Source organism: Eupeodes corollae, chromosome 2 (genome assembly GCF_945859685.1).
Source record: "Eupeodes corollae chromosome 2, idEupCoro1.1, whole genome shotgun sequence".
NCBI classification, from domain to species: Eukaryota; Metazoa; Arthropoda; class Insecta; order Diptera; family Syrphidae; genus Eupeodes; species Eupeodes corollae.
This window is the reverse complement of record NC_079148.1, coordinates 32764817-32790805: the sequence shown is the minus strand read 5'-3', so window position 1 is coordinate 32790805 and position 25989 is coordinate 32764817. Positions and strand designations below refer to the sequence as shown.

At 31.9% G+C, this 25989-nt stretch overlaps 1 protein-coding gene across 1 annotated transcript; it reads right to left on the bottom strand.

Moving 5' to 3' along the window:
* Positions 1 to 211: 211 nt before the first annotated feature.
* Positions 212 to 1366, bottom strand: LOC129944832 (piggyBac transposable element-derived protein 3-like). Its single transcript, XM_056054493.1, has one exon. The coding sequence runs from the start codon at positions 1364 to 1366 to the stop codon at positions 212 to 214; it is 1155 nt and encodes a 384-aa protein (XP_055910468.1).
* Positions 1367 to 25989: the final 24623 nt, after the last annotated feature.

Below are 25989 nucleotides of genomic sequence, written 5' to 3'. Positions count from 1 at the left end.
TAGTTGCTTTGATTCTTCTTCCATTCCGGGAAATGATCCAAGTTATCTGAACGCACCGAATTAAGTGGTAAATCTTGAAGTCTTGATGGAGTTTTACGTGACTTTTTCCTGGGTACTGGTGAATAGGACGGAGTGCATGGAGTGGGGGCTCGGCTAGTTGGTGTACTTAAAGTTGGTGTTCCAGCTGGACGACCACGTTTTTTGGCCATACCTAAAACCTTTCCTGCCTTACGCATATGTTACGCATATGCCGGAGTTTGAAAGCAAACAAGGGCATGTATTCATCATTTTCTTTGATTCGGCGCCATAGCAAGCAAGCATTTACAAGGCTCATATCTACCATGTGGAAAAAAATTCGTTTGTACCATTGACGAGAGCGTAAATGGATTCTATAATAGCCAAGCATAGAATCAAGCAAATCTACACCCCCCATGTGCTGATTGTAAACATCCACAGCTTGAGGAGATGTCACATACTTGAATTGTTTTTCTCGCCGAAAATACCGCCGTTTTGTTGTTTTCGGCTCACTTCCTACATAAGCTGACAGCATATTCACAACCTTATTATCGTACCACGACACTAAACTTAGCTTAACACCGTCTATGATTGCTGTTTTTTCTGTCATGCTTCCACGTCCCTTTTTTTTCAAATCTTTCTCAACAGGCATATTCGAGTTCGGCACAGGATTTAATCTCACTGTTCCCAACGATAGCAAACCACTTTTAAATAAATAAACTTGAAGCTTTGGGCTATTAAACCAATTATCAAAACATATTTTATAGTTTTTATGTTTAGGTACAGTGGAGGCGAGTCGGGTTACGACGTTAAAACTGACGCCAAGATCAGGTGCATCTGAAGGATAGGAATTACTTTGATCTCCAGCAAAAATGTCGAAATCATAGCTGAACCCTGAAACACCACTCAAAACCAGATTTTTATAACCCCATTTATGGGGTTTTGCAGGATTAGATTGCTTGATTTCGTGACGACATTTGGTGGGAATTATTTGCTCATCTACTGATAAGTACTCATCTTTCGGCACCAATAACAAACGTTCCCGAACTTGATCCAAAAGAGTCCGGATTTTAAAAAGTTTATCATGGCCATCTGCTCCACGCGGCTTGAATTTGTCATTGTTGTTGAAATGTAAGTTCTTCTTTATAACCTCAAATCTATTACACGTCATGGTTTCGTAGACTTCAGACTGGCCAACATGTTTTGACCAATACATCCTCGTTGATGGCAACTTCACACAAGACATTAAAATTACGATTCCAATGAATTGTTCAATTTCATCTTTTGAAATGATTGCTGGCTTGTTGATGTTGTCTTGAAGTGACTTCAAGTTTGATTGCTCCACGATCATATCAATAAGATATGAACAAGAACTTGAACAATTCTTGAGGTGCATCTAACTGCTTTATATTTTCGGGAAGATTAGTGTTTCCTTTAAATTCAAAGTTTTTTTATCAAAAGCTTCCATTTTTGCATTTTTCCAGATAATCTTTTTTTTCGATCTTTTCTCTTTGCTCTGGATGATGTTTGGGCCTGCAACTGTATGTCATCATCACCAGAGCTCTCCGATTCAGTTTCTGGAATAGTGACATGATCACAAACATGCTGAGGCATCATCACTTATGCATCCATCACCTGGAATGGGATTTACAAGCTTGGAATTGCCATAAAAGCTGGAAGGTTTCATTTCTATAAATAAAAAAAAACATTCGTGAATGCACACAAAGCCAAAGTCACAGGTATAATTTTGTCGCGAATGCATGGGAAGCCAAATGTGGCAAGTTCAGAAAATCGCAATAAAACAAAGTTAACAAGAAAAAACACAAAACTTTTTACAATAACAATGTTCTTTAATATGCAAATAATGTATATTTAATTTATTGAAATTTTAACTTACTGTTTTGTATATTTTTTTAATCTTTGAAAGTAGCACTTTTTTTACTTATAATTTCACTTCCGAACACGTTCACAAAATCTCAAATAGTTTGACAGTTGCACTTTGTATAAACAATAAAGTTCCGTTACACAAATGTATGCATAATGGAAATTCCTCGTTGGCCATAAAAAAAAAACAGTTTATTGTATTAAAATAAGCTTTAAAGTTTGCAAAGCTTATTTTTTATAAAATATAACATCACTTTGCCTCGGAGCAATTAAAATTACCCTTTAACTTTAAAAATACTTCAAACTTCAGTTCAAATTATTTTCTGGATTTGAATGTGTTTGGTCCTTAGAAAGGTTTTGTGAAACCATATTCTACTTCATTTAAGGTTCTTAAACAACCAATTTTCAGTCGATACAACTCAAAGCCTCATTGATATCAGTTGCAACCTAAATCGCTTTCAAATGGTCTTAAATAAAAAAACAACACGCGAAAATTATTGTCATCCTAACTTATTCCACTAAGGACTAAAAAGCTTTTAGGGATCCGCCAAACACCATGCAGAGCACACAGCAGCACCCATGAGTCTTTTGTTATATGTTTCGTATGAAATTATTCGACTATAAAATTATAGCTGACAGAATTCGTATCGAATCGTTTGCGTTTTGGTGGAAATATTCGTCGTACAATAATTTCAAAACCAATTCAATACGGCATCGCATCGCACTAACAATCAGGCCATAGGTACCATACAAAAAACTATTAAAATACAAAGATAATACAATGCACGTTTTGCATTTAATTTTCGTTAAAAAATATTGCGTAGTTTTTGAGATACAGAATTTAAAAACAAAATAATGTTTTTTTAAAAATCAAAACAAATTAATCTGATTTGTCAAATTAAATATGTTGACATTTCTCGACGTTTCAAGGTCGCTAGAGTCGAAATAAAAGATTTTTAGAAAGATGTTTGTGCGTGCGTGTGGACGTACGCTCAAGAACCAGAAGAGATATCGATTTCAAATAAATTTTGTTATACATATAATAAGGCACAAAGATGCAGAAAGGGCTCTCAAGAATATTGCGTGATTGGTTTTTTTACCATAGCAGTTTAAGAATTAGGTGAAAATTTTGGTTAACCCTAAATATCTCATGAAATAATGAAGCTAGAAACTTAAATTAAATTTTTAATCTATATTGTAACGCAATACAAAACAATTATATTTTTGGAAACAAAATCAAATTAACGATTTTTTTATAAATCAAAAAAAAAAATGAAAAAAAAATTGTCACCTCCAAAATTTTACGACTAAAATATGATTTCATCTGTAAAACAATTTTTTGCAACGAAGAATAATGTTTTTGACATCTGATAAAATATTGCGAAAAATCTAATTGACATTTTTTTTTACAAAAAATTAAAAACCCACAAAAAAACATTACTCAAAGTTGGTAAAAATTAAATTTCCACTCAAATTTTTTCAAAAACTTGAAATTAACGCTTCAAACTTATTTTATCTTATAAGAACTATTGTTTTCAACATTCTGTAAAATGTTGAGAAAAATCGAATTGACAGTTTTTCTTACAAAAAATAAAACCGAAAAAAAGTAATGAACGTTGGTAAAAATTTTATTTCGACTCAATTGTCTTTACAAAAATTAAAAATATTGTCTTCAAACTTTTTATTTCAAAGATAATATTGTTTTCGATATTCAGTAGTTTTTTTTGTATAAAAATCCAAAACTCGGTTTTTTCATAAAATAATTTAATCTTCAAAAAATATTACGCAAATTTGGTAAAATTTGATGTTCGGTTCGTGATAATTCTCAAATTAATTTCATTCATCCAATTTGTGAAAATTTAAGAAATGCTACTTAAATTGGTAAACTTTTGATTTCGACTTAAAATCTATTTACCAAAACTATATTTTAAAACTAAACTATTTGTATGAAAAATATTGCTGGCAAATTTTAAAATTTGTAAGAATAATTTAACTAATAACTTCTTTAACCCAACACGAATACCAACGAACTTTTAAGCAAGACAAATAGACAGACGGGATGTTAAGTTATCAGTGTGGGTCGCATCCCAGCCTCTTTTTGATCTTCAAACATCATTAAGACAGTATAAGAGGTTTTGTAGAAATTTAAATACATGATAAGTTAATGCAATGTATAATTCTTATCATAAATTAAAATGTATAGTACCATAGAACGATATTGGTAAAACATTCTTACTTTAAAATCTTAACGCCAATGGAAACCTTTTAGTAAGTTCTTTAGCCATGGACTATTTCAACAATAAAACCTTAAAGAAACATTTTAATTAGTTCTTTTGTGTCACATTAAAATAAATTATAGAAAGATGTACTTTTTTTAATGTTTTTGTACTTGTAAAGTCCAATTTCTTTTACATTAAAAACAATTTGGCTTTCTACAACAAATTTAATATTTTTAGAGTAAGATTTCATTTAATTTTAAATAAATTATGTTTAATGCAAAGAACTTTCAGTTTTGCTATTTTCACTGGCCAACAAAATAATGTTTTTTTTTTCTGACACACAAAACAAACGATATTTTTTCAATGGAATTTGTTTTCAAAATATAAGTTTCTGAAAATAGAAAAAATATACATAATACGCTGTTTTTGAACACAGAAAAAAAAACTGTCTTATTAACAATCGTCAATAGTCAACCTGAAATTTGGCCAAATTGTCGCATTGACTACCAAAATAGTAAATATGACAACCTTATTTTTAAAAATTGATTACTGGATAGGCAATAGAACAATTTTCGATTGTCAATTTTGGGTAGTCAATATGACAACTGCGGTAGTCTATAGAACAACTTCAGAAGTCAATACGACAATTTGGTTGTCATATTGACTATCAAAATTGACTATCGAGAATTGTTATATTGACTACCAAGCTATACAAAAATTTCGGATCCCAAAATTGACAATCGATAATTGCTCTATTGACTATCGCGGTTATCGGCTAAAAATTGACTACTAATTAACAGTCATATTGACTACCAAAATAGTCAATAGGATGACTTTTTTCGTTCTGTGAAGCTAGGTAGGGTAAAACGCAACTTAGTTTTAACAAAAATGAATGATGACAGTTTTACAAAGTGCAAATCCTTATCTCCTAGACATAGTTTCATCATTCCGGTATTCAACTTAGTTTTCAGAAATTCTAATTCTTATGAGATGACCTATTTGGTTTTTTTGATACAAAATGACATTTTGAAAGACCATAAACATAATTCCTTTATGGTTTTGAATTATAAGTTTTAGAGATAATTGTTGGTGCTGATTTAAAATCAGAACTTCAATTTTGGCTATATCTGCACAATTTTACAAATGGTGGTTTTCATAATATTTTTGTTATTTTTTTAATACATTTCAAATGTATTATGTTATAACTTCAAGACTTCGAATTAGTAAAATAAGAACAAAAACACCTATTAACACATTTTGTGTTTTTATGCTTGGAACCGTTTAAGCATAAATGCTTGAGAGTTCTTTTAATGTTTAAGTAGAGCAAATCCTTAGAAATAATGAAGACTTTTTGAAAAAAAAAATAAGTTACAGAAAATATTTAAACTGGAATTATGAATTTTGTTAAAAAAGAAATATATGAAAAGTACCTACTCGATGAATTAACATAGCCTCTTAAGGCCCCATACAAGGTTTTTTTTAATTATAAACGGTTGTATCTCTAAAGCCGGGGCCGAATAACTGCATCAGAAACCGACCGAGTAAGTCTCACCAGTAATCGAATGAACGAGTTATGTTCTACAACTTCTAGATTATATTGGTTGATAGATGATATTTTGTATATTTGCTTTTTTTAAGAATTTTAAACAATGGATTTTTTTTGTATCCAAATTGGTTGAATGAAATTAATTTGAAGTCAATATCTTCTATTAATCACGAGATATCGAGAACCGAATATCAGTTTTTACCAAATTTGCGTACTATTTATTGTAGATTTATTTTTTTTATGAAAAATCATACTGTTGGATTCTTCTAAAAACTGTACTGAATGTTGAAAAAATATTTTCTGTAATATAAAATTAGTTCGAAGCCAATATTTTTAATTTTTAAAAAGATATTTGAATCGAAATCAATTTATACGAACTTTTAGTAATATTTTTGTTAAAAACTATCAATTCGATTTTTCTCAATATTTTATTAAAAAATAAAATTGATTTAAAACCAATATCTCAAATTTTTGAAATGATATTTGAGTCGAAATTTAATTTTTACAAACTTTTAGTAAATTTTTTAAGTTTTTTTTTTTTGTAAAAAAAACTGTCAATTTGATTTTTCTCAAAATTTTAACGAATCTTGAAAACAATATTTCTCATAAGAAAAAATTAGTTTGAAGCCATAACCTTAAATTTTTGAAACGTATTTAAGTGGAAAATCAATTTTAAAAAACTTTTAGCAATGTTTACTTCCCATAGGAAGTTATTGTAATTATTCCGATTTTTTAAATTGAAAATTTTGACATTTCTCAACGTTTCAAGGTCCCTAGAGTCAAAACAACAGATTTTTAGAAAGATGTCTATGCGTGCATGTGTAGGTACGTCCGTACGTTCACGACGTTTTTTTCGTCCTCCATAGCTCAAGAACCAGAAGAGATATCGAATTCAAATAAATTTTGATATACAGATAATAAGGCAAAAAGATGCAAAAAGGGTTCTCAAGAAAATTGCGTGTGTGGTTTTTTTACCATAGCAGTTTGAAAAAAAGGTGAACATTTTGGTTAACGCTAAATATCTTACGAACCAAAAACGCTAAAGACTTGAACGAAATTTTATATAATATATTTTTTTTATAAATCAAAAAAATTTGTCACCTCTAATATTTTACGACTAAAATATGATTTTATCTCCAAAAAAATTTAAAGCAACGAAGAAAAATGTTTTTGAAATCTGATAGAATTTTAAGAAAAATCGAATTGGCTGTTTTTTTGTAAAAAATAAAAATCTAAAAAAAACATTACTCAAAGTTGGTAAAAATTTAATATTGATTCAAATATCTTTTCAAAAACCTGAAATTTAGGCTTCAAACTTATTTTATCTTATAAGAAATATTGTTTTCAACATTCTGAAAAATGTTGAGAAAAATGGAATTGACAGTTTTTATACAAACAAATTAAAAACTGAAAAAAAAAAATTAACAAAACTTGGTACAAAATGATTTTCGACTCAAATATCTTTTCAAAAATTTGAGATAATAGCTTCTAACTAATTTTACTTATAAGAAATATTGTTTTTAACATTAGGAATAGTTTTGAGAAAAATCGGATTGAATGTTTTTAAAAAAAAAAAAACCTAAAAAAAATGTATTAACATTGGTAAAAATTGATTTTAGACTCAAATATCTTTCCAAAATTGTAGATATTTGCTTCAAACTAATTTTATTTTATAAGAAATATTGTTTTGAACATTCGGTAAAATGTTGAAAAAAATCGAAATGACTGTTTTTTACAAAACATAAAACTCTAAAAAAAACAATACTAAAACTTGGTAAAAATTTACTTTCGACTCAAATAGCTTTTCAAAAATTAAAAATTTATTTTACTTCACAGAAAATATTGTTTTCGATATTCAGTTATTTTTATATAAAAATCCAACAGTCCGTTTTTATATAAAAAGTGTTTTAAGCAAGACAAATCGACAGACGGGATGGGAAGTTATCAGTGTGGATCGCATCCCAGCCTCTTTTATTTTTTTAGGTTTTTATTTCTTATAAAAAAACTGCCTATTAGATTTAGTCCGGTCAATTTAGACATTTGACCCACGACAAATTCAGGGGAAGCTGAAAATTCTTAAAATTGTTTAAATTATAATTATAAACATTGTCTTAAAAGTCCCAACCGATCCCATGTAAGGAAAAAATTTTAGCGGGGTAATAAGGTCCAAAAAATGAGTTTTTCGCGATTTTCTTAAAAACGGTAAGTTTTATCGCAAAATTACCCCAGACATAATTTGTAGATCAGGGAATTTCCTATAAAAAAGGTATCAATAATTTTTTCCCTTAAAGCCACCGCTTCTGAGATATAACGATGCAAAAAATTGCAAGCGTCATAAACGCACATATTCTCAGCAGTAAACTTTTCTTTTAACATTGAAATAAATCGAGACTTGTTGTGAGTATTTGCCAAAAATTTCTGTTGACTAGTAGGAACTGTCATAAATTCATCAAATAAAATGTCGGAAGATGAAGATGTTGCCAAAGTTCGACGACGCAAATACTCACAACAAGTCTCGATTTATTTCAATGTTAAAAGAAAAGTTTACTGCTGAGAATATACTGGTTAAACAAGCTCATAACGACGCCGATGTACTGATTATCGAAACAGCAATAGAACAAGTTAACATGACAAATATAACGATTGTTGTGGGTGAAGATGTAGATTTACTCGTGTTACTCACTGCTCGAAGTCCAGCTGAAAAAACTATTTTCTTCTTAAAACCAGGAAAATCTCAAAATCAATCAGAGTTTTATTCATCAAAAAGTTTGTCGACTTTTGCAAAGTGTCGAAATCACATACTATTTTTACACGCCATAACTGGCTGTGATACGACATCTGCATTTTACAGGAGGGGTAAAACAACTGTATTCAAAATGTTTGAAAAGCAAGACTTACTTGCAACTGCTGAAGTTTTTAAAAAATGTAATTCAACTCCAGAAGAAGTTATTACCAACGGAATTCACTTTCTTCTTCGTATGTACGGAGCTCCTAAAAAAACTACCTGCTTAGACAAGTTTCGATATGCATCTTTTGTCAAAAATACTCGAAATAAGAAACAAGTACAATTAGCTTGTCTTCCTCCAACCTCAGTCTCTGCTCATCAACATCTTCTTCGGGTATACTACCAAGTTCAAGTGTGGCTTGGTTATCAACTAAACCCAACAGATTAGGGTTGGAAGTTGGTCGATAATATATTAGAACCAATTCAGACTTTGCTTCAACCTGCGCCGGAAAAATTGCTCAACACTATCTTTTGTAACTGTAAAAAAGGATGCAATGCTAAATGTGGTTGCAAGAAAGTTGGGCTGTTTTGTTCTCTGGCTTGTACGAATTGTCAAGGCCAGTCTTGTTCTAATGTAGAATCACCAACAACAGAGGATTCATTTAATACTGACGAAGAAACATGTGATGCTTCACTTTTAACACAATTCACCTATAGTCAGGATGAAGAAGAAGAAGAAGAAGAAGAAGAGGAAGAAGAAGAAGTGATTGACGATTCCGAATCCGACGAATAAACTATTAATTTCTAAATCTAATCACAACAGACCCGTGGAATAGGCCTATTGGGGAAACCACGTTAAAAAAAACGCGCTAAGTACACTACCTCAGAGGTGGCGTGAAAACGTGTGCGTTTATGACGCTTGCAATTTTTTGCATCGTTATATCTCAGAAGCGGTGGCTTTTAGGGAAAAATTATTGATACCTTTTTTATAGGAAATTCCCTGATCTACAAATTATGTCTGGGGTAATTTTGCGATAAAACTTACCGTTTTCAAGAAAATCGCGAAAAACTCATTTTTTGGACCTTATTACCCCGCTAAAATTTTTTCCTTACATGGGATCGGTTGGGACTTTTAAGACAATGTTTATAATTATAATTTAAACAATTTTAAGAATTTTCAGCTTCCCCTGAATTTGTCGTGGGTTTACAGATTTTTTGGTCTAATTTGACCGGACTAATTGTCCTCAAAGATTTACCAGATATTAAAAACGCTATTTTTTATGTCACAAAATGATTTCGAAGATAAAATCATTTTTTGTTCGTAAAATATTCGAGGTGACACATTTTTTTGTCAGTTTTATTGATTTATAAAAAAACAGTTAGTTTTATATTTTCCCAAAAATGTACTACCTAGATATCACTTCATAATATATAATCTTGGTTCGTGAGATATTTTAAGTTAACCAAAATGATCACTTTCCTTTATGATGCCAATAAAATATTATCCTTTACTCAATCAAAGTTCGGGCTGAACAAAGACTTTTTCATAGATACATATGTATAGTGGATTAAGATAAAGTTTTTACCTTGTAATGACTGATAGTAAACTTTTGGTGTTATAAACCGAACATTTCTGTAAGTCCAATGGTTTTGATACCTTCATCAAAAAAATAGAATTAGTTTTATTTTGCCTCACTATTTTTTTTATAAGCTCAACTTTTTCAGAGATTGAGGACAATAAAAATGCAGTGCATTGAAATGTTAAGGCTTTTAACAAGTCACCTGATCTTCAGCATGGCTGAAGCATATTGATCACAACTATTTTTGAAAACAAGAATGGTTAAAATATGATTTAGAGCTGTTGGAAAAGACAGGGTGTTCAAAAATCAATACCTGATAAGTCCATTGTAACCACTACCACCACATCGTGGACTACATCTGTTCTTCCAATTACAAAAAATCGTTTAAAGTAATTCATCTGGTGCTAGTGATTGGCTACAGAAATATATTTTTAAGCACCCAGACATGTTACTGGGGTTCTAAATTTCTAAATTAGGGCCATAAAATAGTATATAATATGACAAGTTACGGTTACACTTTTTACAGTGAAAGTACTTTTTTGGCGCTTCTGAACTTTTGTTGGCAGTTCTGAAATCACGAAGCGGACACAAGATTTTGTGAAACTTTTTACACAATGTAACTTGGCTAGGTTTGTTGAGCATAGACTCAAAGGATTAGCTTAGTTATGTTTAAATTCGACTTTAAAAGAATAAATTAAATGAAAATGAGGTTTGTCAGGAATTGTAAAAATTTCTTAAATAACATACATCTGACAATTTCCATCGTGTCATTTCTCAATGTTTTATAATGACATTTCTTTCAAAAGTTTCAATATGAAACTCATAAAACTCGAAATCAAATCCGTCAGCCCTAATAAGACTTTTTTGTTGGATATATCCAGATCTCAATTCTGTCTGAATGGATATTTAATTTATTATATCAATATTGAGCGACACTTATTACACATTCCACTCGTTTTCATCATCAATATACAAAACCCTTCATATGCCATTGAGACCGTTTTTTTTATCTTCGTTCTCAGCCTTAAAGTGCTTAACTGCATTTGTAATATAATAAATACATACAGTAATTAATGTGTATAAAATAAATCTTTTCGTTAATTATAACCACACATAATTATGACACACTACAAGTTCATAGATTGAAGTTATCGGTTTTTGAACTTAAAATCTCTCAAAATAATCTGACATGCCTTTTTATAATCTTATTTTTATCGCCTTTTAAAAAAAATAAAATTTTTAGTTCTAAAAAATCCTTCAATATTTGGATGGTGTGAGAGTGACTTACAACTTTCAACCATCCAAATCCAAACGGCTACTTTGAGAAAGTAATTTTTAGGACAAGAATTAATTTTTAGGATCTGTCAATTCCTCGCAAGAGGCAGTACTCGTGGAAAAATTTCATTTAAATTACTAAAAATAAAATAATTATTTAAACTTAAAAAAAGGTAAGGGTAAGAACTTAAGAACAATTAATCTAGGGTTGTACATAATTCAAAGATTCAGAATGTTTACCTTTTCAGACCGCATGCCTGTCACATTTATATCGTCAAGATACATTTTATTGATTGAAGATTAATTGAATGTATATAGTTAGTAGTGCGTAGAATGGAATGTGAACGGTTCAACATGTTTGCAAATGCAATAAATATCAATTAAAATAAATTAAATAATGAAGTGTCAACTTTAATGGCTTACCTTTCGAAAACAGTTTACTTCAATAATAATTGAAATGATAAGAAAAGATAAATTTTAAATTTTAAAAATGAATTAAAAACATTGTAAGGATCAGGTCAAAAACCTTTGGATTTCAAAGGATTGAATTTATCTCATGAATCACAGGCACACACACAAAATAAACAGATACATAAAATTTAGTAAGACAGTGTTCCGTTATATATAAATAAATAAGGTAATCTCCTGCTCATATTTATTTTACGCACTTATTTATACTATAGTCGTGGATATGGAGATATTCCAGATAATGGAATAAACAATTGAATGAAACCTGACTGCAAAATTAAATTCAAACTGTTGTATCTGTCAAACAAGTAATTTATGCTCAACCATTCCATTCCATTCTATTTCAATTCTATTCCATTTCGATAATAAATCAATCATACCTTTAGATTTATGCTTTTGACAAGAGTCCTTCATCCCATAAATGTTCCTGTATATGTACCTAAATCAGCTCCAACAGGAGGACATATTCTAAGACAATAGTCCTTGGCCAATATTATGTATGTACAGGTGTGTAATGATGTACAGACACACATATACTCTTCACATTCATTGATACCTTAGATCGATGTAATAAATGATATGATGTAAAAAGGATTCAAAACCACACACAGCGCATTGATGGGGTCGAGGTTGGGTACAAATAAAAAAAAAAACAAGAAGAGATTACCGAAGGGATTTCGGGGATGATGAGATATTGAAGCATTGGAAATAATTCTCTGCATTATATGTCATCTGGTTTTAAATGTCATCAATAAATCTTAAAAACATCAATTTAAACGAGAATGGGTCGTCGCATTACATCGAACAAATTTGCAATTTAGGATCGTTGACATGTCTCTCTGGATACCGTATAACCGTAAATATATGACATTTTATTAAAAATTTCAATATCCGTTTTGAGACATTAAAATGCTTTGCATTATGTCAATGATGGGTATGTTTTATGAGTATAGGGATGTGAGGAGACCATCATTCGATATGCAATAAATAAAAGGATCAACGTTTGGTTCTGAGATACTTTTCAAACTATTCCGTAGAGTTACAGAGCAAGGTATTGGAAAAAACTAAACTAAACTATGCCCACCTTCAAATTGTGATCTTTTGTCTGAAGGACATAAAAGCTTTGCTGTTTGAGTTTATTTCTTGTCGCCGTTTTATATTCACTTCTTGTATATCCTTTTCAAACTCACTTGAACCATCCTTGACTTATAACCTAGCCTTCCGTTTCTTTTTCTGTACCTTTCTAAATGTTAAGTGCGTTTGCTATAACAGCTAAAGGTAAGGTATAAAATACATATCATTGAATAAAAGAAGGACACCTAAGCGCGTACCTTCAAATGTTTTTTTCAGTTTTTTTTTAAAGTTGAATTCAAGGGAATAACAATACAAAATATAATATACGTAATATGCAGCCATAGGGGTTACATTGAAAAATGTTTTTCTATCCTTTTTTCTTGACACTTCAACCGGAATTTTCTGGAACTATATAAAAACATACTGCTCATGATGCATAACAAGGCAAGTGCATCAACAACAACAACAAAAATAAAATAGAAAATAGTTTGCCCAAGGATATACCCAGCAATGGTGCATTCCTATAGAAATGAAAAAAAAAAGCTCAATATTATAAACTTAGGTAAGGTATACAATATTTATGAAACAATAATATGTACCTTACCTACCTATATGATTTTTCTGAAGGGAATATTTTTACAAAGCTAAACTGAATCATGGGAAACAATGATGAAGTTATATACAGGAATTGTAGGTTTACATTTTAAGTGAGAATTTTTGTGCAGGGAATTTAAATGGTTTTAAAGATATGACCTTTTGTAAAAAAAAAAATATGAATTCGGTATAAAATGTATTCAATTTCAATGAATCTAGAAGAATGAGATAAATAGAGTAATTTGATTTTTGAGAAATATTTTGTTTCTATTTCTACGGAAACGGTAATATTGTTTTTAAAAGTACTATGGCGTATACTTATTATTCAGTTCTATGTGGTCTTTTAAAATTTCTACCTCTTAAATTAAATAATAGAAGTTTCAAGCAATTGTTCCGGTACTGTTAGCTTTTTAAAAGATTAGATGAAACCAGGCCAGGAGAATGAAAAAAGGGGTTTATTGATGCAATAGAGATTACAACAAAAGGATTGCAAATTGAAAACTATTCCTAACTCTTAGCCAAATAATTTGATATAAGAATAATATAATAATAAAAGGAAAAATGTTTTCCTTTTTCTCTTACAACTAATTCATTAATTGTGAATTCTAATAAATTTCAATCTTGATTTTTCTGTGTACCAATATCGTTTAAATTATTTTTTGTAATGTATTGAATAAAGAAAAGACTTGTTGATAGTTCAAAGTATGCGAATAGAATAGAATTTTATTAAGAATAACGAAGTATTCAGTAAAGCTTACATGATACTGTATAAGGTGATTTCGATATGTTTTACAGAGTGTATTATTATTACAGTAGATTTCTTTTAGGCATTTACTCATATATATAACACGCTCCCCCTAAAGTTTTTTATAATACAAATTATTTATATGTTTGCTAATCTGATGAAAAATATAAAAATTAACTGAATCATAACAATTATAAAATTTGAATTAAAAGTAAATTAACTATTCATATTTCTATGGCAAACAGGCAATTAAGAAGACTTTCAACTAACTTTACGATTTCTGTACGAGCGCAATTTTCTTTGTCTTTCATGATGGCCCGAATCCGAATTGCTTCGAGTTGCATTTGGAATCCAGTCCGGATCATTAGCCTTAGAATCGTCATATAGAGGTTTATCTGTATCAATAGATTGATCACGAATTTGATCCAAATGACGATTTATTTCTTTATTGTTGTGTGTGTAGACACAAGTATACTGAAGCGTGTACGCAAAGTGCGTCCAAAAAATAATTTCGCTGGCGTTTCATTTGTTGTACAGTGGATTGTGTTACGATAATCGAGCAAAATTCGATTTATAATCGTGTCTATATTATGCGATGAATTCATTGACTTTGCACTGTTTACACTAGCAATGAATGACTTTTTGAACGTTTTTACAAAATTCTCAGCCTGGCCATTTGTTGCGGCATGACCTGGGGAAGTGAAAATGTGTTCAATATTGTTACGTGTGGTAAAGTCATTGAATTCGGCAGACTTGAATTGAGTTCAATTGTCGCTAACAATTTTGTCTGGAATTCCATAGCGACTAAACAACTCGCGCAATTTACCAATAGTAAAGGCAGATGTGACTATTTTTGTTTTAAAAACTTCAGCCCATTTCGTGTGTGAATCTACCACGATTAAAAAATAATGGTTAAGCTTTGGTCCAGCAAAGTCGATATGAATTCGACTCCAAACTGAGTCTGTTGGTACCCATGGTATTAGCTCGGCTTTGGGTGGACTTGCCTGCAATTGTTGACACGGTTTTCAGAATCAATTTTTGGCCACCATACGTATGATCTTGCCAATGATTTGGTTTTGACTACTCCCATATGGGATGCATGTAATTCATTAAGAATATATTGCCGAAGTTTTGTTGGCACAACCGTTCGAAACCCCCACATGATGCATCCATATTGGACGGTAAGTTCAAGTGATTTGCTTTTGAACACATCAAAATTGGAATCCAATTTGTCAATAGTGGTGCTTTCAATAGCTTCCAAAAGTTTACTTAGAATAGGGTCGCGTCTCGTTTCAATGGCAATATTTTTAAAATTTATTCGTAATGCATTATCTTTTTCAATCAAATCTATGTAGTTTGCATCATTATATTTTTCAATGTACGATAGCTGAGGTAAACGTGATAAACTGTCAGCCTCATTATCGTTGCCCTTTACATATTTAATTTCATAATTGAAACCACTCAATATCAGTGCCCAGCGCTGCATGCGAGCTGCGGCCATCAAAGGTAAATTGTGTGTTTCACCAAAAATAGATAATAGGGGTTTATGATCTGTTGAGATGGTGAAAAAGTTTCCCAATAAATATTGTTTCAATTTAGTGACAGAGAAAAATATGGCTAATGCTTCTTTTTCAATGACGGAGTAATTCAATTCACTTTTGGATAAGTATCTCGAATTGAAAGCAACGGGTTTGAGCCCATCCGGAAACCGGTGTGATAAGACTCCTGCCACAGAATGTTTGCATGCATCAGTCGTTAGAACGATTGGAAGTTTTGGATTGAAATGAGTCATCACTTGCTCTGACGAAATGTCATGTTTTATTAAATAGTATGCCTTTTCACAATCTGTGTTCCATATAAATTGAACGTCTTTCCGAAGTAAAATGTACAACGGATTCATTTTGTTTGAAAAATCTTTTATGAAGCGTGAGTAGTAATTAGCCATGCCAATAAATGCTCTCAATTCATGAATATCTTTAGGAATAGGTGCATCCAAAATAGACGCAAATCTGTCTCTGTTCTTGTGCAGACCATTTTTATCGATGGTAAAACCAAGATAAGAAATTTGTTTTTGAAAGAAAATGCATTCAATTTCAAACCAGCATCGGCCATTTTTTTTAAAACCGATTTTAAATTAAAGAGATGGTCTTTGAAATCTCTTCCAGTAACTGTGATATCATCTTGATATACAACTACGCCATTGATACCCCTTAGTAAATTTTCCATGTGCATTTGAAAAATAGCAGCTGCCGGCTTTACGCCAAAAGGTAATCTTTTCATTTTAAATGTACCAATATGAGTACTCCAAGCACACAACAGAGATGATGCTTAATCCAAACACAATTGATTATAGGCAGCACTCATGTCTAATTTACTAAATAATTCTCCACCTTGTAACGATGTGAAGATTTCCTCGATCAGAGGCAATGGGTATTTAACATCAACAAGAAACTTGTTAATTGTAGTTTTGTAGTCACCACACACACGTAATTTGCCATCTGGTTTAGGAACGGGAACTAACGGTGTTCCCCACTTCGCAGTTTCAATTTGTTCAAGAACGCCGTTTGCAACTAAATCTCTCAGATTTTGTTCAATTTCAGACTCCCAAGCAATTGGAATTGGTCGTGGCTTACAAAATACCGGCCTGGCTTGACTATCAATTTGCAATGAAATTTCACAAACATTATATTTGCCCAATTGGCCATCGAAAAGTTCTGAAAATTGACTTTTAATTTGGTCTACAATTACGGACAAACTTCGATTCTCTGGAGATCGAATCGAGTGAACAAGGTTCTCATGATTTTGATGCATTTGCACTAGCAAAAATTTAAATGCACGTAGAAAATTTCTACCTAATAAAGGTGGTGCGTTTGCATCGGTCACTACAACTGTAATACGTTTGCTGGTGTCCCCATAAGTAATACTTGCTAAACACTCACCAATTATATTAATTTCATTTCCACCGTAAGTTCTATATGGGATCTTACAAGCCGTTAGCGGATACTGTGATAAATGCTTCTCGTAGAAAGTCTTCGGAACAAATGTGCGCGGTGCCCCCGTATCACATGCAATGTCCATCATTGTGCCGCTGAACTTGACCTTCAAACAATACATGCCGCTAGATTCATCATCATTTAAACTGTATAAAGAAAAATCAAAAGAATTGCCATTAGAAATAGAATTTACATATGGGTTTGAATTAGAAGAATTAATAAAATTGAAATTTTTCTTGTTATTTTCCTGTTTGGAGCGGCAAACGCTACTTAAATGACCCTTCTTTGAACAGGTATGGCACGTAGCTTCCTTGTATGGACATGTAGTGGCCTCATGTGTCTTCCATCCACATCGAGTACAGGCGGTTTTCTTGCCAGGCGGTTGTACTGGTGTTTTACGGTTGTTGTTGTTGTTGCATTTGTTGCGAGGTTTTTGTCCTTTTTTTGAACTCATGTAGTTAACTTCGGAATCCGTGTTAACTTTCATCGCAAATTTCGTTTCAAATATCATCGCTTAAGAGCATCGGCTAATGACAAATTTTCGTCTTCTTCACATATACGTGTGAAAATTTTCTCGGGCAATTGAGTAATAAACTTGTCTTTTACCATCACATCCAAATTATTGCCATATTTACATTGCAGAGCCAGCTTCTTGATACGAGCATACCATGTTGACACACTTTCGTTTTCGTTGCGAATGGCGTCATGGAAATTTTTACGTTCATGATATACAATAGTTGGAGGTGTGAAGTGAGATTCCAAAATGTCGCACAGCTCACTTAAATCTATATTCACTGGCGTCTTTGGATCACATAGACTGCGTAATAGTTCATATGCTGAAGATCCAATTGATTTTAATAAAATCGCTTTTTTTGCTTTTTCCTCGGTGCAATTTATTTCGGTCAAGTGAATGTCCAAACGCTCTTTCCAAATGCCCCATTTGTCTTCGCTTGGATTAAATTCACTGATGGTCGTCGAATGGACTACGGTGCTTTTGTCGTTGGCCATTGAAAATATTCGCAAAACGTGTTTCAACGTTTTAGATTTTGAACCGATTAAAATTTTGTTTTTAAATAAAAACTAATCGAAATTCGATGCTTGCTTTTCTATTACAATGATTTTTTTTTATAATATAAAATTTCTCGTCACCAATTTTGTAATGTATTGAATAAAGAAAAGACTTGTTGATAGTTCAAAGTATGCGAATAGAATAGAATTTTATTAAGAATAATGAAGTATTCAGTAAAGCTTACATGATACTGTATAAGGTGATTTCGATATGTTTTACAGAGTGTATTATTATTACAGTATAGGTAGATTTCTTTTAGGCATTTACTCATATATATAACATTTTTAATATTATTTTCATTTTTGTCAAAACATTTCGTCACGCTTTCGCTAAATATTATGTCTACTTTGTAGGGCCTATACAATTGATGCTTGTATAGTTGATCTTATAATAATTTTCTTTGACATAATGCACTTTCCATTTAAAGCTGTTTCCTAAAAAAATGTCCCTAAATTTAATGATATCTTACATACGAACATATAAAATGTCTACACATTTTGTATAGTCTGTGCATATATTTAACGCTATTAAATGCATGTACAATACTTACCACTATGGCTCCCTTAATTTCAACAATAAATTAAATAAAAAATACATAATGTCTTTTCAAGAAGTTAAACCTTGCTGAACCGAATTCTTAATCCCTAGATCAAAGTTCTATTACAAACTAAGATCCAAGTTCAGAGATCTTTTTTTTTTGACAGCAGGAAATCTTCAAAAGACCCTTGGCAGTATTTGACACCAAGTAGTGTGATACTTTTAACCACTAAAACCACCTCTTCATCAGGACAAATCTTGAAAGATCGACTTCAGATTTTTCTTTCTTAACTTTGTACAATCACTTTGGGGGAAGTTTAAACTTTTAATACTTTCCCATGTTTTTTAGATCATAAACTCGTGAGGCTTGGTTCTTCTTAATCTCCGAACATGGTTTCTATATTTAAGACGGAATCCATTTCAGAATTAGTATGACTTTGCAGAGTTTGGTTGTGCGATACAGCGTATTTTTTAACAACTTCTGTAACCGTTTCTATTTGTAAGTCACGATGTAGATCGGTATTTCTTATGTACCAAGGTGCATTAACTATTCCACGAAAAACTTTGTTTTGGAATTTTTGGATGATTTCGGTATTTGTTTTCTTTGTACAGCCCCATAATTGGATTTAATAGGCCCAAACAGGCTTTAGTACTAGATTATACAGCAATGTTTTGTTTTGGAATGATAAATCAGAGTTTTTACCAAGTAAGCAGTACATTTTTCTATATTTCAAGTTTAGTTCTTCTCTTTTCTTTTTGATGTGCTCTTTTCACTTTAGCTTTGCATCCAAAGTCATTCAAAGGTACAGCTTGATTATTAATGAATTTTGGAATATTGTTTATCTTTCTATTTGTAAAGTTTGTATGTGAAGATTTTGTTTCATTGAGTTTGATACGCCATTTTTCGGTCCAAGCTTTCAATGTGTCGACGGCATTTTGTAGTTTTACTGCTGCCTTAGAGATACATTTGTCGGGTACCAAAATTGCGGTATCATGTGCAAAAGTAGCCATTATAGTGTGATTACTAACTGGTATATCCCTTGTGTATAGTAAATACAGGGTAGGACCTAGGACACTTCCTTGTGGTACACCGGCTTCTATTTTCTTCAATTCCGAGTATTCTTGATCGTTCTTTACTCTAAACAATCGGTCTGAGATGTACGATTTTAATATTTCAAAGTACTGCCTGGGAAGATCCGTTTACAGTTTGTTCCCAAGTCCCTCATGCCAAACCTTGTAAAAAGCTTAAGCAACATCTAAGAAAATAGCTGAACATACTTGTTTTTCTTCTAATGCTTTTTCTATTACATCCGATATTCTATGAACTTGGTCTATCGTGGAATATGGAATGTTTATTTCTAAAGCCAAACTGATGGTTTAACCTTCTTTCTTTTATGATTTAGCTAAGTCTCTTCAGAAACAGTTTTTCAAAAACTTTTGCCATAATTATTATAAGCGATATTGGTCTGTAAGCCCTCACTTCTGTAGGTGGTTTACTATGGTTTGGTATGACAATTACTTCAGCAATTTTCCAATGGTGCGGGACATACCGGTGCTTAAGGCATGCATTTATTATATATTGGAGTTTTATAAAGGCTTTCAATGGCATTTCTTTCATAACCTGAGCAGTAATTAGATCGTAACCTGGTGATTTTTTATTTGGTAGTTGATGTAAACACATACATTTTATTTCTTTAAGTCTTATAATTGGTATTTCACTTTCACATACCTTATCAACAAACTGTAAGCTATTTTCTGTAACTGCGGTCTTTTCAGGGGCTTGGCTGCTTTCCATAGCGAAAAATCGGTTGAAGCATCAAAATTCCTTATTATTGTACTGAGTGAATCATTTTTGAATTTGTAAATTTGTTTTTTAAGATTGTTGCTTATACGGTTAAACGTTTTTTTTTATCATCTGGAAATCTAGTATTTTGCCATTTTCTTCGAGCTCTTCTTTTCTCTATTATCAACTCTTTTATCTCTTAAGGATATTTTATTTCATTTTGTCCTCTATTAGAAAATGTTGACGTACTTTCTTAAGCGGCCTGTTGCACATCAGTAATAAATTGTTCCAATTCATGGTCAATTTGCTCGATTGTATCCATGGGGGATCTTAATTTTATGAAACTTAAAAGCCTTTCTCTAAAATCACTCCAGTTTGTTTTCTTATTTACAAGCTTTGGATTACTTTTTTCTAGTACTTCCGATTAACTTGGTGATAGAATCACTGAAGTATGATCTGATGACAGGTCATAATTACCTTCGACACTAATGTGATTTCTTTAGCTACGAAAAAGTCAATAAGGTCTGGTATTTTGTTAGTATCGGAAGCCTAACCTAACCTTTGTTGATATAAGTCTTGAACCCCAATGGGCGTGTTTCGCATTGAAGTCTACACCAACAAGAAAGTTATGCCCAAGAAGATTAAATAGATCTGTATAGTCATCTTCTGTCGGGGAGCGCCTTGGTGGGGAGTATGTAGCTGCTATCTTAAACTCTTTCTTTTTCATACCAATACTAATAGTTGTTACTTGCATATTTTCACTAGTAAACTTGTTTACTTCATAATGTTTCAAGCTTTCTTTTATAAGAATTGCAGATCCACCTCTTGCCTTGTCAGCTGGATATGAATCGTGGTAACATGAATAGTTTTCTATTACATTATCTAGACTTTGTTCATTAGAGAAATGAGTTTCGGACATCAGGCAAATATCGATATGTTCTAGATCTAAAAAGATTTTTGTTTGCATTCCATGTAGCGATTTTAAGTGTCCATCATTGTATTTAAGAGCGACTTTTTCGCTTAGCTGTTTATCAATTCTTTGAGGAAAAAGTTGTAGCATTTCTTTTATGGAAGTCTTTTTACTTTTACTTTTACTTTGAACAGCCTTTTTAAGCGGTTCCGTCTTAAAATTGCTTTTAGCAGTTAAATCGGTATTTACTGTGTTTCTGGGTTTGTCTCTAGCAGATGTGTTTTTGCTTCTGAACTCTTGGAATTTTTTGGCAACTGAGCAGCCTCTATAGCTTGCCAGGTGATTACCCTGGCAGTTCACACATTTTGCTTTCTGATCTTTTCTCATAGGACAATTTTTAGTTGCATGTTTTCCTTCGCACTTTACACAAGCAAACTCTCGGTTGCAGTATTTTTGGGTTAGCCCAAAAGCTTGGCAACGTTTGCACTGCGAAACAAATTTAGATTTTCGGAGTGGTTAAATTTTAACAGCTATGTCCAAGAATGATCTTACTTTATAAATCTCCTCGAGACTTTGAAGTCAAAAGTAAGCATGAATAAAGCAGTAACCTCTTACTGGTCATCGATTCTACAGAGAAGTTTTTAATTGTCTCATTTTTAAATAGATTGACTGCGTTAAGGTCTAGGAAGCCTTTTTGTACACGATTTTCTACTACTTCCTCGGGAGAGCACGATGAATGAAGACCTCTGGCTACTACTTTTATTGACCTTGATCAGTTCTTCAGTGACAGATCTATACTCGTCAGCTTCTCCGACTGTGACTTTTCAGCTGTCTTTGTTGTACGATGTGTATTTGCAAGCTTTTTTAGTACATTTTTCAATTATTTTCTTAGTTAATGTAATCAACTCTTTGTTATATTCGGTTTTAGAGCTTTTCTGATTTCTTGAACAAGAAATTTATGAAAAAATAAATAAGAAGTCAAACAAATTCTAATTTTTCGATGTACCTAATTTAAGAGATCAGAACTTTTTCAAGAAATCGATTATTAAATTTTTTTGGAGAAGTCAATCTAAACAAATTGGTAAATATTCCTAATAACCTTCATACACAAGTTTGGTCGCAACTAAATAGTTTATTTTTGGGACACTTAAATGGGAAGATTTCTTGTTGCTTGGAATCTTATTTTAAATTTTCTTAGAATTAAATAAATTACAGTTAGCCAGAAAGAACTCACTCAACCATTTGTTTCATACCCTAATATTTTATCCAGTAACAGTTTCTTTTAAAAATCAAACAATATTTAACCAAAAAATTGGTAACCTCAAAAATTAAACGAAAATGAAATGAAAATAAAAGCTCTTCCTTATGTTTATTAATGATCTTTTGTCTAAAACTTCTAACCCACTAAAGTTGTTCGCTGATGACAGTCTTTTCATATTTAATTGTTTAAATTCTCATCCTTGTTCTTCAGATTTGGACTAATAAAAGAAGCATATGATAAGCTCAAGCTCCAATGGGGAAACAATAACCGTATTGAATGCTTCAAAAACTTAATGCTGTCTTCTGGCACAGAAGCGTAACCCTCCCCAATGCACTCTTTCCATTGTTAGCACTTGCATCGAGGAAACTGAGCAGCTTTCAGTTCAAGATATTTGAATCAGAAACCACTTGTTGTAGAGTGATTGGGGCTGATGTCCCAATTACGTACTTGAGTCTTTTGGATAGACTGGAAAAAAGAACTTTGAAATGATAGGCGATCGTTCTATTATTGAAACCGCATCAAGGTTTAATATCTATCATTGTTTTATCGATATTTTCACAAACAATTCTCTATTGAAATACCCAGTTGTATTTCTCCCCTCAAGCAATTCAACCATAATACCTGTTCTTCTTAAAATGTTCAACAGGTTAATTTTAAGCCCAATTACGGACGTACTGCTAAGTATAGAGATTCTTTCTTTAGCCGCACCGCACGAATATGGAACACTTTACCAGGCTCTATATTTCATACTCATTACAATGTGCAGACATTCAAAACTAATGTACTTGCCAATCCTGTCCTCTTTTCCTAATTTCTTGAATATGTTAATTCCATATAAGGGTACTCAAAACTCCTTTATTGCGTTTCTTTAAGTTAAGTAAGTAATATTTTTTTTTATTAAAAGATATCCAATATTCAAGTTTTATAACTATTGAATCGTTATGACTAACAATATTTGTATTCATCAAAAAATTAAATCTAATCGATCCAAAAAATATTTGTTTTTATGTTTGGCCCGCGTTTATATCTGAATTTTACCTTTTTTCTTCTTTACGATAATTTCATAAGCTATATAATAATATTAACACTTTCTTAAATCACATTATTAAGGGCTATTGCCATTATACCTTCTTTCCTTTATATACGAGAAAGCACATATATCTCAATCCATGTGTTGGTACCTATAAGAGCAAAAGGTCATCATCATATCCTAGCCTAGCATAATAGCTATTGAGTGCCCTCTGGGCTATTACAGTCATGTCCTTAAATAAAGTAGCATGTAGTAATATCGATGGCCATTAATATTATGATTTATTTTTGCACCAACATTATACGAGTATTGGAGGTCGTTCAACTAACCAGCCAGCCATCATCATCAGCCAATGAATTAACTTCTCATATAAACCAAACCAAATAAAAACAAAATTCCATAAGAATTCATATTACAGAAACCATCGCATAGCGGTATATGTGGCTTAAAGCGCGACAGGTGTGTTTTAAGAATGAAAAATATCCTTTTTCCCTGCAGAAGAACCCGCAAAGAATAAACAAAACAAAACAGAAAATTACTCGATTCTGCGCTACACACGAGTCGGATAAATTCTCGAGCTTTATCCGAAGTGAATATAGTAGACGGTTGTAAAAAAGTAAAAAGCTCACTTCTGACAAAAATAAAGAACCTAAACAACTGTAAAAGCAAACAGGATATTTGGAAAAATTGGAAAAAAGAGTATAAAGGAAATTATATCCTTTGTTTTATTTTATTTCATTCACTTAGCAAACTACGTACGGACGGACGAACAGACGGAAACGCTTTGTTGTATCAATATTTTCAAAAACTATACCAATATATCGACTTAACGTAGACATAAAACCAACACGACAGGATTATAATGGAAATAATTCCGTTATCACAAACACCAACAACTACAATACAATAAGCAGTATACCGATGCGCTGTGATGCCGGTATTGTATTGAATTGGTTTTGAAATTATTGTACGACGAATATTTCCACCAAAACGCTAACGATTCGATACGAATTCTGTCAGCTAAAATTTTATAGTCGAATAAATTTATACGAAACATATAACAAAAGACTCATGGGTGCTGCTGTGTGCTCTGCATCGTGTTTGGTGGATCCCTAAAAGCTTTTTAGTCTTTAGTGGAATAAGTTAGGATGACAATAATTTTCGCGTGTTTTTGTCGCACTGTAGACGATTATAAATTGTCTGAATGCGTTTTATTTAAGAGCATTTAAAAACGATTTAGGTTGCAACTGATATCAATGTGGCTGGGAGTTCTATCAACTTAAATTTAATTGTTTAAGAACCTTACATTTAGTAGAATATGGTTTCATAAAACCTTTCTAAGGGAAAAGGACATTCAAATCCAGAAAAAGAAGGGAATCGCTTTAAACTGAAGTTTGAAGTATTTTTAAAGTTAAAGGGTAATTTTAATTCCTCCGATGCAAAGTCATGTTACATTTTTTAAAGAGCAATTAAGAACAAATTAAGTACAGCTCTCTCAAAATACCGCACTGAGTATTGATCATTTTTATGGACAAAATACGATAATATAATTTTAGTTTGAAAACAAAATCGGCTTAAGGAAAGAAAGAGAAGTTTGTAGAAGAGGCCCATTCTAGCCCCCGATCTTTTTGTGCTTCCTGAATTTCCTGATTTATGTTTAAGCGTATACAAAACTGGGTTATACATAAAGGGTGTAGTACCCGTGGCATCATGGTTAGTGCTGTGGAATTTAATGCCAGAGGCCTTATGTTCGTGCCCAGCCTATGCCCTCTAAAGTTTTTTTTCACGGGTACAATAGTAATTATTGCCATGAAAAGTGCTTTCTCAAATAAGCCATTCGATTCGGTTTTAAACTGTAGGTCCCCTCCATCCTTGACCACAGTACTCGCACACAGGAACGGTTGAGAGTAAGTCACAAGACCCTAGTTCTCAACTAACTATTGCATGAGCCAATTTATTTGTTTTTCTACGCTAAGTATTTTGGTCACTTACTGTCTTTCAAAGTGGAGCACGCTTCACAAGAATAGCGAAGGAAAACTTATTTGACTGTAAAGTTTCACATTTCTAAGTAAACCAGCACCTTGGGTTTCCAAAACGTTCGTTCAAGGGATTGATTTTTTATTAAAAATAAGACTCACAAGCTGCATTCGTTGTAAACAATAAGTGTTTCCGTTTTACGCTTACAACCATTCTAATTTCAAGTTCTTTTGTATCTTTGATCATTTAAAACAAGATTCCAACTTCAATTGATTAACATTCTAGTCTTTTTTACTTAAAAATG

What these genes read in the sequence shown, in the direction of transcription:
- LOC129944832 (XM_056054493.1), bottom strand. Translation starts at nt 1,366, where the DNA reads ATGATCGTGGAGCAATCAAACTTGAAGTCACTTCAAGACAACATCAAC.